Here is a 15,000-nt window from a genome sequence, read left to right as displayed (position 1 = left end):
AGACAGTTCCCTTATATAAACTTTTAAAAAGCTAACAACCATTCAAATAACAATTCTCAGATACAAAGTGTCCATTCAGCAAGCACGCCCGTATTATAAAACTGCAAGCTTGCTGTGTATTTAAGGGTACAGTGAAACATATTCAGCTTAGCTCTTGTGACCACAAATGCTACAGTGACCACACTACTAAACGACATATAGTAATTGAAACTGCATTCACCATACGTATGTCAAGTACAATACTAAATAGTTAAAAATATATAGCACTTTAAACTCATATATATATATATATATATATGTATATGCAAACGATCGTTTAGCTTCCTATGTTCAATATGTTGCATAATACTCATTTCACCACTAGATGACTGTAGTGCACTGCAGAACTCCATTCATAAAACACATTACTATCTCCATTCATAAATACCTAGCACTAATGACATTCATAAAATCCTGTTTAAAAGGAAAAAGAAACATTTACAAAACATATGTGAAAACATATACATATATATATATATATATATATATATATATATATATATATATATATAAAATCATTTTTTTTATATATGAGTTTCAAGTGTTTTATATTTTTAAATGCTTAGTCATGTACTTGACATGTATGGTGGATGCAGTTTCAATGAGTATATATTGTTTAGAAGTGTGATCACTGTAGTATTTGTGGTCACAATCTGAATATGTTCACTGTATCTTTAAATACCCAGCAAGCCTGTAGTTTTGTAATATGGAAGTGCTTGCTGAATGGATATTTTGTATCTGAGAATTGTTATTTGACTGTTTTATTCTAACTGCAATGTTTGCAGCCTCTCCGTTTTTTTTTTACTTTTGATTTTTACAGCAATCAAGGTTTTGATCCCTTGATGTTCTGGCTTGCAACAGTTCAGCATAAAATGGAAAATACAAAGCTGGAACTCAGTGAGCTAGAGCTGGACAAGCTGATTGAAAAATGTTGCCCAACAAAAGTAAACCTAAAACTAATATTTTGCCTGTAAATGAAACTGTGCAGATGGTCAGGATATCATTCTATGCATTACAATATGGTTAGCACCTAACTGGCTCTTAGAAGGAAAGTATGCAACAATTGTTACATTGCTCGGTGAAGTGAAACCATGCAACCACTAATTTAAAATGATAGAGGTATAATGTGAATTAAAGAAAACAAAATTGCTATGATTAAAATCTAATGACAGTTAATCACACGGTGCTTTGCTTATTTTTAATAAATGCATGCTAAATTCTTTACAGAAAAAAATGGCATAACATGGTTTTGAGACTACACTTTCAAAAACATAGCTGAAACTCCAATGGATTATCAAATGGGAAAGAATTAATGGGAAAGAATTATCCAGGGGGTGGAAATAACATATTAAAACATTGAACTGTAATAGAGCAAAAAAAAAAAGTGGAGGGAAAACAGAAAGATATAGACACTTACCGGTTAATAATGAGATCCCATTTAGGGCTTGATGTGGGGTCACTGGTTCGAGTGCTCCAGCATGAAACTAATGTTATCACAAATTGGTCTGGATCTATTCCTGTAAGGATGATTCCAATATAAAGCCTAATATTTACAGCAAGAGTCACTGGGGTAACTGTAAAAGGCTGACTGTATGCAGAATCCCGGAACAAAATCATCTTTGTCTGGAATATCCCTTGGCCAGAAGACAGACTTGCATTAATAACACTGTATATAAAATAAGAATTATGAGATAATAATTAGAGTACTGATACATGTATTACTTAAAGTATCATACACTATTAAAAGGCATGCATTATCACCACAATAGGATAACTGCTTATGACACAGCATTTGGAAAAATAGTTCTTTCAATTTGCTGAAACTGTTAAGGTTCAGGATATATAACACTTCATTCACTGATCTCCTGATTTGAGAAACTTCATCCTAATCTCACTTTGTTATACATTCTCATCCTAGATTCTAGGCCCTGTAAATAAGAGCTATTCAGATATGAAGGTGATTTTCAGTTAAGGAAGGTATTTTTTTTCTCATTCAGATGCAGTGGATAGTACTAGCATTCAATGGTGAACAAAAGTGTGATAAATTAAAGATAATTCCCAAGAATGATGACATTGCAATGTAATTGCAATATAATACCTACAAATCTTACACTGGGCACTTACATAATTTTATGGTATATTAACATATGTTTCCTGGAACTGTACTTATGGCAATAGATAGATGACCCCAAACTGTTCTTGCTATTTCATGTAGGGTTGCCACCTTTTCAAATGCCCAAAGTGGGACATTTTTGGTGCAAACGTCAGATTTTGCAGGGAGAAACATGCCCATGGTCAGTACAAAGGACAGAATTTCACTTTTTTACTTAAATAAAAGTTTATTCTTGCAGCATTTTAGTTGTTTATTCTGTTTCTTATAACATTTAGGTGTTTCATATACAGAATAACTGTTTTATGCAACTAGTACATAAAATATAGGAAATAATTTTGTCCTAAAATCTCAGGACATTTGCCATTTTTACAATTTTTTTGCAGGACACAACTGCCCAAAGAGGGACTGTCCCTTGCAAAGTGGGACAGATGGTAACCCTAATTTCATGTAGGTATAGGTGCTGATGGTAGTGCGGGCGTACACACATGTGTGTGTGTGTGTGTGTGTGTGTGTGTGTGTGTGTGTGTGTGTGTGTGTGTGCGTGTGCACTCTTGCATGCACAAACATGTTAAGAAATAGAGGGGCAACAAAAATGAACAGATCAGTAGTTAATTTGAATTTAAACAAATTAGTCATTGGTATTTGCCCAAATAAAGTTTCTAATTATAATTGTTTTTGCAAAACAATCTCTTAATCACAAATGGCAATACATGCAGCTGCTTTGTCATATAATTGAAAAACAAACATTCCTTTGTTTAACTGAAAGTAATTATTTCAATATACATGGTAAATGTCTTAAAGGCATAGCTTTCAGCAGATTTCCATTAATGTTTATTTAAACTAGGTCTCATTTCACATGCATACTCACATAAATCCACCATATTGCTTAAATTACTACCTTCACTGGTGGGGACCACTTCTAGCTCTTATAGAATTTGAATGCAGGTATTGCAGATACTGCTAAAATATGTTAATTGTGAACAGTGTCCTTAATTATATAACCATATTTATTGTATATTCTAATAGCAATCTTATTGAGAGTTTAGCCTGCATAAAAGGTTGTACATGCAATGCACTCATTTGTATTAAGTGCACTATGAATATGAATTTATGCTGTCTTGGGTTCTCTGCCCAGATGGCAGGAATGATGCCTAAGTATTATAAAAATATGATTCAAAAAGTTACCTTTTGAAGGTTAGTAGATTTATTTATTTATTTATTTATTTTATTTATTATTTATTTTACGTTTGTTAACCAGGTTAGTCCAGCTGAGCATTTAGCTCGTTTTCAGTGGAGACCCGAGGAGAAAAGCTCCGCAGTCAGTATTTGCATTTTGCATACAATTAATAAGACATTTTCATTTGCATTTGAAACTAGTTAAAGAGATAACATTTACAGTAAATCATACAGAAAACAACAGTTGGGTACAATGTCAGAAATTGTATGTCCTAATGTTTGTGAAGAAATATCATCAAATCTATGTTATTGCAGTCTTCAGGAAATGTAGATTCTTCTATTAAAATGGTATTGCCAGTTTTCCTGTTAGTAATCTATGAATTCCAGGGTGATTCACTTCAGGGCCCATTGTATTTCTGGCCTTTAGTTTTTCTAGTCATATCATTTTATGTATTTTTGGCTCCCCACCCACAACCACTGAGCCTTGGCATCGTAGCCTCTCAATGGACCAATTCATTCCTCTGGGTGAAAGATATTTAACCTACTCACTTTCTGGGGTCAGAGTCAAATATGCCAACACTGGAAGATTATTTTTTCCCATTAAGAACTACCTTTGTGTGCTTTTTCAGTTCCAATGGGGTTAGTTAGAGTTTCTTGATCTTATGCGATATTCCTACACCCCTCCCCACCAGAGATAAAGACAAGTGGGTCTGTACTCCTTCATAGACCACATCCCTCCATGACTCCTAGTTTCTACCAGGGAATCAGCGATGGAGACCAGGCTTGTACATTTGGTCACTGTTAATCCCCTTAATGAGAGATGAGCAGACTAGGCCTCAACATTTCACCCTTACACCAGCACCAGTAAGCATCACATCTACCACTCAGAATCATATCATCATAGGAATCGTAGGGATTAAAAGGCAATTGCATTTATGGCCATAGTACCTATCCTGACAGTGAACCCCTTCTGTTGAAGAGAACCTGCTAGTCAAGCTAGGGGTGAATTTGTGAATATCTATCCAATCATCCAGTCCCCCTGTGAAGGAAGATAATGTATCATGCTGCTTAATTTGCATTGGGACTGTAGCCACCTGTGTTGTATTCAGTCTTGTATCCCTCTGTGTCAGTACAGCTAGTTTTTCTGCTTATTTCAGAATGGTTTGCTCTACAAACAGACTGAACTTAAGCTTTCTGTTTGCTTTCCAGTCAACATTCAGCTCTGTCCACCTTTACCACTCGGTTTTCCTGAGTTTCTTTATCAGTATGTTTGCCTTTTCTTTCTGTCTTATCTATTACTTAAATGGTTTATTGTCCTTAATGAGGGAACCATATTTGTCTGCTGTTGAGTGCCTTTACCTTTCCTATTGCTTTTCCCTGATCTTTCTGCATTTATCAGTGTTGTTTCAGTGTTTTTGTTTTGACTTTACTACATATATCATTTAACACCATTTTATTTCACCATCACAGTATGTTATCATTTGATACCACTTTGTTTGAGAATCATAGCATTTATTTCCCCATTTGTTCATTTGGAGCATCAGTTCCATTTTATAAAAGTCTGCACTGCTGAATTCCAGATGAAGGTTTTCTGACTAGCTGCACTCTGCTTAAGGTGCCTGTGAACCCTGTGCATTGAACATCAGTTGATCAAACTGACTGCCAAGCTTAAGAACCGAAAAGCCGTCTTCACCTGAAACCACAAGGAAACAATCTCCCATTACCTGTCTCAGCCTCAATACTAACTTTTCAATGCTTGTCCTTTCTGTGTAGAAAATTATCCTTTTTTGGTGTGGTTCCAAATAAAGTGCTCCAGGCAGTCTCTTGAATAGTGATGCCTCTCATGAATCTTTCTGGACATTCCTCTACTGTAATAAGTAAGCCTGTATCATTTACATCATTTTTTTGTATTTTTCTTCTAAAACAGGGGTCTGTTCTCAGCTCGTGTGTTGTCTCTAGTGCAGTTTCCTGTATCCAGTGTTACCTCCTGTGCCTCTTCCTATTCTTGTATAGTCAACTGTGCTTTTGCATTCATTCCTGCTTTTAGACATGTTTCCCTGCTTGTTCTTCATTAAATTATATATAGTGATATGTTTGTATCCCGCTTGTTTTTCTGTTGACCAGGCTTTGGTAAATGCCATAAAAAAGATGCCTAAAGTGGGCAGTATTGATTATTGCCTTCCTTATTTTGTTTTGTTTTACCCTTTTTTTGTTTCTTTCCTGTATCCCTCAACTGACAATCTGCTGCCCATGTCCTTCTCCTTAAGCTCCTACTGGTACCATGTTGATGGGAGGGATGTGGCTTGTGGAGAATACTTTACTTCTCGTATCACCATCTTGTCTAAGACCATAGGTTCATAGGTTTATAGGTAAGTACTAGGCTAGCCATTTTAAGATTAGACAATGTCCTTTTTTATGCTTAAAATAACCCAGCCCATTTGGTTATAGATTGGACTTACTTGTCCCATGGTCGATAATTGCATATTACCCCTAATGAGAATAATTAGGAACATACCATAGATAATTTGAGGGGACCTATGCATGGGATATAAAGTATTTAGGAGCTGCATCTGTACATTTGAAGTACACGGGGCAGTCCTGGGTAAATTTTCTGTTTCCCATTTATAGATCTAAGTTACTTTGGAAAAAGGGCAGGAGTTAAGGAGGATGTGGAGTCTTCCACAGCAGCAGTGTCCTCTGCAAAATATACCTATCCTCCCAGTCATTCTGTTGATGTTGTATAAAAGGTTTATATCCATAGAGTGAGCATTTCTGGTGCCATTTGACTTGCCAATGTGCACTAAATACATCATTAATGGATTAGAGCAGGCATGGGCAAACTACGGCCCGGGGGCCACATGCGGCCCGTTAAACGTTTTGATTCGGCCCGCCAAACTTGAAAAAATTTAATAAACTAACCTTGTTAATGTTTTATTTCCCCTGCAATTCTGATGTTTGCTCACTAGATGGCACACTCTAGATATATTGGCTTTGTTGAGGTGAAGCGTAGGCCTATTACTCCACGTTTGCACTTTACCCTTTGACCCACCGCCCCTATATGAAGATGAGCGGACCCAAGAAAAGGAAAGTGGACAGAGAATGTCGAGTGTTCAATAAGGAGTGGACAACTAAATATTTTTTCACTGAACACTGATCTGCTGTTTGCCTGATATGCCAAGAAACTGTGGCGGTTTTTAAAGAGTATAATATTAGCCATCACTTTGCCACAAAGCACGCTAATTATGCTAGCAAGCTCTCAACAAAAGAACGGGAAGCTGCTGCTGAGAAGGTGGCAGCTAATTTGAAAGCCAGCCACAGATCCAAGTTAATAGACCTACACCTCAGATCCATCCTGAGAATCGCCACAACAAAACTAACTCCAGACTTTGATGCGCTGGCTAAAAAAGGAGACCAACAACACTGCTCCCATTAAAATGTGTGTGTATCCGTGATATGCACGTCGTTAAAATAAACAGTGCGCGCAGATCAAATATAACGCTTCACAGACTGACTTGCTGCAACTGTTTCGTCCTTGCACTGGTCATTGTTGACTTTTGGCACCGGGGAAACAAATCAAATGAAAGGAACAGGACAAGTACATCTGCATCTCCTACCGTTTTTGAAAAAAAAGACAGTCAGGAGGAGAGTGATGGTGATATCTTGAAGGATAACATAACTTTCAGTGCTTTAAAATAAAATGGTCATTTATTTGATTTTCAGTGTTTAAAGACTCATTTCGAAGTCAGAGATTTTATTGTAATGCTTTTCTTCATTTTCATTGGAAATTAAAGCACATGTTTTCTCCATATCCCAAGATGTGTATTTTTCCCCCAATGAGGTGATGTTTTCAAAGCATGCCATCTATCTGCTCCTGTTCCGGCCCCTTTGTCAAATGTTAGAACTCAATGTGGCCCACGAATCAAAAAGTTTGCCCACCCCTGGATTAGAGGATCCTTTTCATGCCAGATAGAGGTCACCTCTTAGCAGTGTGTAGGATACCAAGTATAGTGACAGGGCTTTGAGTTGGTCCATGTAGGGGATGTTGTTTAGGCTTTCTATCCTTTTAGCAACATATCTCAGCAGGCATTCCAGTTGTTGCATGTGTTTGGACAGATGCACATCAAAGGGGGCATTATACTCAATGACTGGCCTGCTGAGGGTGGAATAAAGGGAGGACAATGACATCCCTAGATCTAGACGCAGTCTCTTTGGTTATAAGCTGTACAATATAGATGGACTTTCTTACAACAGCAGAAATATATTGGTCAGAAGTTAGGTCACTGTCCACATAATATCCCAAACAACTGGATCAAGTCTTAGTGGCGTATTGTCAATGTGGTAGTTCCCTGGGGCAGATGATTTCCCAAAGGATACAATAATGATTTTTTTTGGCATTTCATTTCAGACCATGATTTTGAAACCAGTCGTTTATTTTACAGATTTAATGACTGCTCCTAGCTTGCATTCATTTGCAAACTTAGTCAGCCACAGCCCTTTGATAATGGCTTTTAGTTCAGACAAGCAGATGCCAAACATGAGAAGTTCCACCATAGAATCCTGGGAGACTACACTGGTGACTGGTCTCTTTATGGAGGTAACTTTCCCTGTTTTGATTATCTGCATCCCATCTGTGAGCCAGTTAGCAAACCAGTGTGTGACATGGGGGTTTATTCCCAATTTAATGAACTTTTCTACTATGCCTGAATAAGAAATTGTGTCAAAAGCTTTGGCTATGATGAGCTATGTGGTCTGTACCATTTTGCCTTCATCCACTGCATTGGTCAACTTTTCAAAAAAATCCACCAGGTTGAGAAGCATGACCTGCCCTTGATGAATCCAAACTGAGATGGGACCAGTATTTGGAAGCTCCCTATGTCCTGTATGATTAATTCCATGATAATTCTTTCTGTAAGCCTTACCATCATTGGCAGGCTTAAATTTCAGTCACCTAGCTCATAGCCAGAGTTGCATAAGTGTTTTTCATTATAGTCACAGCTGTGCAACAGCTGTGGAATGCAGTCCTGATGTAAATGCATATCTTAGCTCTTTTAGTTAATTTTTGTCTTTTGTGTTGTGTGAAAAGGGGTTTAGGGACTGCTGGTGTGTACTGCTTATTTTTATTTATTTTGCATTTGTTGGGAGTTGTGTTTTTCACTCACAAGTGAGTATCTCTGTGCTTTGTATCTGTGATAATAAGGTACTGCAGCATTCCAGATGACAACTTCCGCAGTGGTTGGTCATGTGGGATTGACTAAATAATGGTTGATTAGTGAGGAAGTTGATATTTGCTGAAAGAAATACTGTTGCTGATGTACTCATATATATGTATGTATGAGACTATCCCATTTGACTGAAAACTCATTTCATAAAAAACTGTAAAGGTGTATAGAACGTACATGATGAAGTCATTTCTTATCACAGGAGTTATTATGGAAGTCAGTCTAGCAGAATATGTGTGTGTTGTGATGGTCATCAACATGTTGTATCTCCATATCTGTATATATTTGTGTTTGCACTCAAGCAGTGATTCATTGTGTGCATTTTTGTTTTTCTTTTCTAAGTGTTTGTGTGGCAATGGAGTTAATATATATAAGTAAGGGGGGAGGGGTGTCAGGGCAAAATCTCTACATGGGGGGTGCAGAGGGGCTTGTCCTCCTGCAAAAAGATTTTTATGATAATTTTCTTGTGGAGAAGGTTTAGTAGGAAGTGAGCTTACAGTTAAATGTGTTTTCAATGAAATGAGTTTTCAAACAGGTTTGACCATTTTATGATTCAATGAAATGACATTGACCCATATATTTATATATAGGTTCCCTTCAGAAGATTGAGTTAACAGAAAGTCACATGTTATATCTGGTTGAGACTACATGATTGACTTTCTGAAATGCTGAAGCTTTTGAATGGAGATCAGTGCACAGTGGGGATCAGAGAATTTACCCTTTTCCCCACTGTAGTGTGATCTCGGAGATGGTATATTTAATTTGCAGGGGGTGTATGGGGTGCAGGGGAGGCTGACCTCATGCAAAAATGTAGATTTTTGTTGTTTTCTGCTGTCTGACTTTTTGGAAAGTCGATCATATAGGTTCATAGGTTCATAGGTTGGTACTAGGCTATCAGCCCTAGGGCCTATACAAGCCTAGCCATAACATTTCCCTGGCTTTCTTTCCAGAATATTTACAATCTCAGTCATATAACATTCAACTTTCTGTTGAGTCAATCTTCTGAAGTATAGCAATATATATTTTTAGTGTATATGTGTGGATATATATAGATATATATATATATATATATATATATATATATATATATATATATATATATATATATATATATATATATATATATATATATGCAGTTTGTCTTCTAAACATTCTTGCTTGCTAGAAGTTCATGGCTGATTTTCACATTACTATTTGCTTGAAATGGCAGGTACCCTACCTCTCAGCAGCCTGATCCTTGTAAATTCCATAGTCCCAGTCTTAATGAGCTACATAGACCTCCCACAACTCTGACTCTAACTGTAGATCTCCAGTCCAGTCCATAACTCTAACTTGAAACCTTAGTCTCTAACCCTAAACTCCACTTCTTCTCCCTAAGCCTAAATTCTTTGATCAGTCTCTAAATCTAGAATTACCCTCCTTCTCTCTAAACCTAAATGTTTTGATCACTGCTATAAAGTCCCTTTTTGGTCACAAACCCTAATGCTCCCCTTCCACTCCCTTAAAATCAATTCCCTTATTGTGCCACAACCTTAAACTACACTCCTGCTCCATAACCCTCGGTATAAATCCTGCCATAGTCCAGTAAACAGCTAATCTCCTACACCATCATACTCCCTCCCCACTCCCTGCAGTACTTACCTTACTCAAATTTAGCTATGTGGTTGAGTTATAGCTGGCAACACTATTCTCTCCCTAAGGCTGCCACATCTTCTCCAAACACATAACTGAGTTCAAGCACAAGTAGCAGCCCATGCTTGATGCCATAGAGAGATGATTTTCTGGCTGTTGCCTCTGAGCAGCATGGACATTCACATGAATTGCATCCTAAATATACACATATATATATATATATATTTATATATATATATATATATATATATATATATATATATATATATATATAGTAACACACACACACACACACACACACACACACACACATATATATATATATATATATATATATATATATCAAAATGCCTGTGTATGGTGGTATTTCTTTGTGGAGATTGTGGTATAGCTGAGAGTAGGAATTTGCTTTTTCTCTGCTGCTGTGCAGTCTCAGAGTTGGTTTATATAAGTAGCAGGAGCAGGGGATCTACAAAGACCCTCTGCAAAAACACTCATTTGAAGTTTTCTGTTTGCTCATAGGTAGTTAATAGGCATGTCATCTGGGCGACCATTATTGAGCTATCACAAATTCCCAATTGCCCCAAAACACTGTCTGGTTAACAGACTTACCCAAGAAGCTGGAAAGATTCAAACTCTATACCCTAAGGCTGGGAAGCACCTCATTAACAACTCAGGGCTTTATTCTACAGCACTAACTGCTAAACAAAATTATACCACACCAGATGGATTCAAACCCTCAGTTACTTGTTTAATAGGCCAATACAGTCTGCATTAGGCTATGGGGGGGGGGGGGGGCTGATAATGCACAACAACTAGCAGGCATGAATCCACAACTTTCATGACTTCTAACTTCAAAGTCACTGCATTTATATGCTTAACTACACCAGCATTGATTGTTTTGTTTGGAAAATGTCTTGTTGTTATTGTTTTTGACAGGTTGGGTTTCAATCATTACTGTTTTCTTGTTTTTTTTTTTTTTTTTGATAGGTTGAGTTTCAGTCTTTAGTATTCCAGTTCTCTTTATTGATGAAATAAAAAGTATAGTGTCCGAGCAATAGAAATGACAACTATGATATTTTGTTGCTTAAAATAGATGCATGCTTCTCACATATTGCAAATTGTAAATGAAAACAATACAGCATAAATTCTGTCTTCTTTAAAGAGCATAAGCTTACCTCTCAACTGGCTTAACAGATAGCGTTGATGATAGGTTTACACTGAGAGGATATTCACATCTGAATGCAATGTTTATTTTCCTTTCTCGGATCATCACACTATTATTTGTATTTCTTGTTGTTCCTTGGATGGCATTTGAATAGATGAAGTGAGTTTCATTTACCTAATTGCAGTGGGTAAAAATAATACAGTATTAAAATCAGATAATTCCAGGAATTAGAAACCCATAGCCTATATGACTACCGGCACTATTTAAACGTATATAAAAAATTCTCTGAATGTTAACAAGAATAAGGAATCATCTTCCTACAAGGGTATCATGTCCAATTCAGTATTAGAAATATACACTGCAATGGCTAACTATTTTTTAATGACCAAACAAAATAAGCAAGAAAAGAGTCAATACATTTGCTCACTCAGCACAGGGTCTGTTTTCCCGGAAAATGCAACTTCCTTGTTGCTGAAAACCTCACTGTTGCCTGAGCTCAATTGCACTTTGTAAAATAAAAGTTTTGTAAACATTACGGATTATAACTTTTTAACTAAATTAAATTCCCATTAAATTATCTGAATATGTCATACTTACATCATTTTAAATCCTGAATAGCAACACTGAACATCAAGGAACTAAAAATACTGGATTCTTATTTTTGCAAACACAATTGCAAAATAATCAGATATAGCACAAAGTGAATTATAATGATGTTTTGAAATTAGTATGTAGATAGGTGGCAAATAATATATGATAAATTAAATTCTAATCATACAGTATAATATATTATACAATGACTGACCATTAGTATTCAAAACGTAGCACGCTGATTGGTCAGCTCAACCAACATGCCCGTTGTAAATCCAAGCATATACCAATGGAGAAAGGTCTAGTCGCCCAAACTTTCTTCCATTGGTATATACAGTAACTTTTACATATTTTTAAACAAAAATAAATAAATAAAATTAGAAATCCGGGCAGTCTGGACATAGGAGAGAAACAGGATGGAGAAAATACTAGGAAAATCAGATATGTTATTAAAAACTAAAGAAGCAAACATGATTTTTATTGTATTTCATGCATTCTGTCTCTCTTCTATCCCTAAAGTGTCTGAAACTTTCTTTTATTAAAAAAGGGGGGCTCAACATAGACCTTCCTTTCTCCATTGCTTCCTTTCTGGGTAAGCATGGGAATGCAAGTCCCATCTGTACGCACAGTACATAAAAAAAGCAACAGAATATGCAGCAGAAGTGGAAGAACACCACAGCACCAGTATACAAAGACATTATTTAAGAAAAGTCAGTATTGTTTTATTAATAATGTCATTGTATAATAGCAATAACTGGGTCTATATTATCTAATCGAAAAGTGAGTTCCGCGAACTGCATCTACATCAAAAATGCAGTTCAGTGAATTCACTCTTAAGCCCCCCACACCCCTCACTAATTATATATACCAACTCTGAGATCGCACTACAGTGAGGAAAGGGCACATTTTCTGATCTTCACTGTACCACTATCTCACTATTTTCATTTTGCTGAACTGCGTTTTCGATGTAGACACAGTTTGTGGAATTCACTTTTCTATTAGATAATATACTCCTGCAATAACCAACTCCGTGGTGTGGTATACTGAAGATTTACCCACTGCTGGCTTTATTTTATCACTCGGGCTTCACCCTCATGATTAAACCACACCAACCGTGGGTAAATCTTCAATATTATATAATCATAATAATAATTATACTGACATTGTCAGTTATTGCTACAATATAATATAAAAATAATCATGGTTAGGATCTTAGTAGCACATCTTTCAATGTTATTTTTGTCTTCAAGTATATATATATATATATATATATATATATATATATATATATATATATATATAAGGTGCTACAACTATTGCTTGTGACAATTATAGAATCTGAGAAAGGTTTCTATTTATTATTGACCTAAGTAATTGATAAGCCATATATATGTTTTAGCCACAGAACAGACAGAGAACTTATATATGGGGTTTTGATTAAGATACTTAGCACTTGCTAAGGGGTGAGAAATTTGATTAGGTTTGATTTGATTTAATCTGTAAATAACCATTTTTAAGATTTTAATTTTTCAGATTTGAATTGATGTCTCATTGCAATTGTTTATTTAGTTGCTTGTTTGCCTTTTGATTTATTTGTTTGTTTGTTTACTTGTTGATAATGGCCCATTAGTTGGTCCTTCATTAGTTGGGGATCTTAATTTCATGGTCAGTTGTATGCACAAATTCCTGATGCTTACACCTTGTATGTTTACAAATGCTGGGGAGGTAAGAGTTAATACATGTTGAAAATCATACTATTGCTAGGGGATTGCTTAAATATAGAATCCTAGGATCATAGGAAATAAAAGCTAAATAGGTCTAAAGAGCATGTAAACCTTGCCAAATGGCACTCTCCAGATGTACCCCACACTTCTAGGAGGGAAAACATGTCAGTCCAAGGATGACCCTGTGGGTGTTGAGGTTAGTCTTGAAGGAGGCAAGAATGTCCCTTTTTTTATAGGTTCATAGATTCACCAATAAATACTAGGCTGTCTGCCCTTGCAGGTCATTTTAAGCCTAGCCAGCTTCCCTTTTTGTACTCAAAATTTCTATCCCATTTGGTTACAGATTGACCTTATCTGTACCATGGTTGATAATTATATATTACCCCTAATGAAAATAACTGGGATCAAACAACTGATAACTTGAGGGGACCCATGCATGGGATAAAGCATTTAGGAGCTGCCTCTGTCCATTAGTACTGGGGGGGGCAGTCCCTGGGGTCAATGTTCTGTTTCCCAGCCATAAATTTAAGTTGCTCTTAAATATGGAGAGGGGTGAACTTTGTTTTATGTGGATGTGGCCTCTGTTCCGGAGCAGTGGTATCCTCTGAGATATACCTGTCCTTCCAAATTCTTCTGTTGATGTTGCAGAAGAGGTTTAAATTCCTAGACCAAGTATTTCTAATGCCATTTAGCACCATGCTTCTTAGCATGACAGACCAATTTTTTAAGACATGGTACAACTCAGAATTTCACTCTCAGATGTGTTTTATTTATATGTTGGTGGTGGTTCCATTCCATGGTTACAATATCTGTGTAGCTATTCCTCCTGTGAAGATGTAATAGATTCTATAAGGTAGAGGTCTTTAATGAAAGGAATGTGTGGCACAGATCTCAGTGGAGCAGTCTATAAGAGACAGAGTATAACGGCAGGGCTTTTAATCTGCCTTGGCACATAAGGGGCTTTATGCCACTAATCAATTTCACCAGGAACTTTTGGGGCCTTTCTAGCTGTATAGTGATCTGGCTAGGTACATGCAGAACATGGCACTGTACTCAATAATTGGTCTAATTAGGGCAGAGTACAGAGGAACGGTAACATATTTTGACATTGATGAAATAACTTTGGATATAAGCTGTGCTAGACAGAAGGCTGTCCTAAGTCCTTTTGCAACATGGTGGTTATAGGTAAGATAATTTTAAATGCAGGAACTGACATCCCAAATCTGTCATTTCCATATGGAGTGGAGAACTAGCAATGCTGCAATTTGTTGATGAGAAGTGTTTTCCAAAGGTTATAATGATGCACTGTTTTTGCATTTTACGTTAGCCCTTTCTTTG

General features: G+C 36.5%; 1 protein-coding gene across 1 annotated transcript in view; it reads right to left on the bottom strand.

The window, feature by feature from the left end:
• Window positions 1-15,000, bottom strand: part of LOC122808382 (alpha-tectorin-like) — a 182,503-nt gene that overhangs the window by 24,392 nt on the left and 143,111 nt on the right. The window contains exons 8-9 of the mRNA XM_044079347.1: window positions 11,358-11,521; window positions 1,457-1,705 (exon numbers count right to left, since the gene is read on the bottom strand). Of these exons, the coding sequence (XP_043935282.1) occupies window positions 1,457-1,705; window positions 11,358-11,521 (413 nt within the window). The remainder of the gene's footprint in view (window positions 1-1,456; window positions 1,706-11,357; window positions 11,522-15,000) is intronic.

Source organism: Protopterus annectens, chromosome 8.part0, assembly GCF_019279795.1.
Source record: "Protopterus annectens isolate FY-2018-M chromosome 8.part0, PAN1.0, whole genome shotgun sequence".
Taxonomy (NCBI): Eukaryota; Metazoa; Chordata; order Ceratodontiformes; family Protopteridae; genus Protopterus; species Protopterus annectens.
Note: the sequence above shows the minus strand (reverse complement) of the source record. Positions and strands in the feature narration are given on the sequence as shown.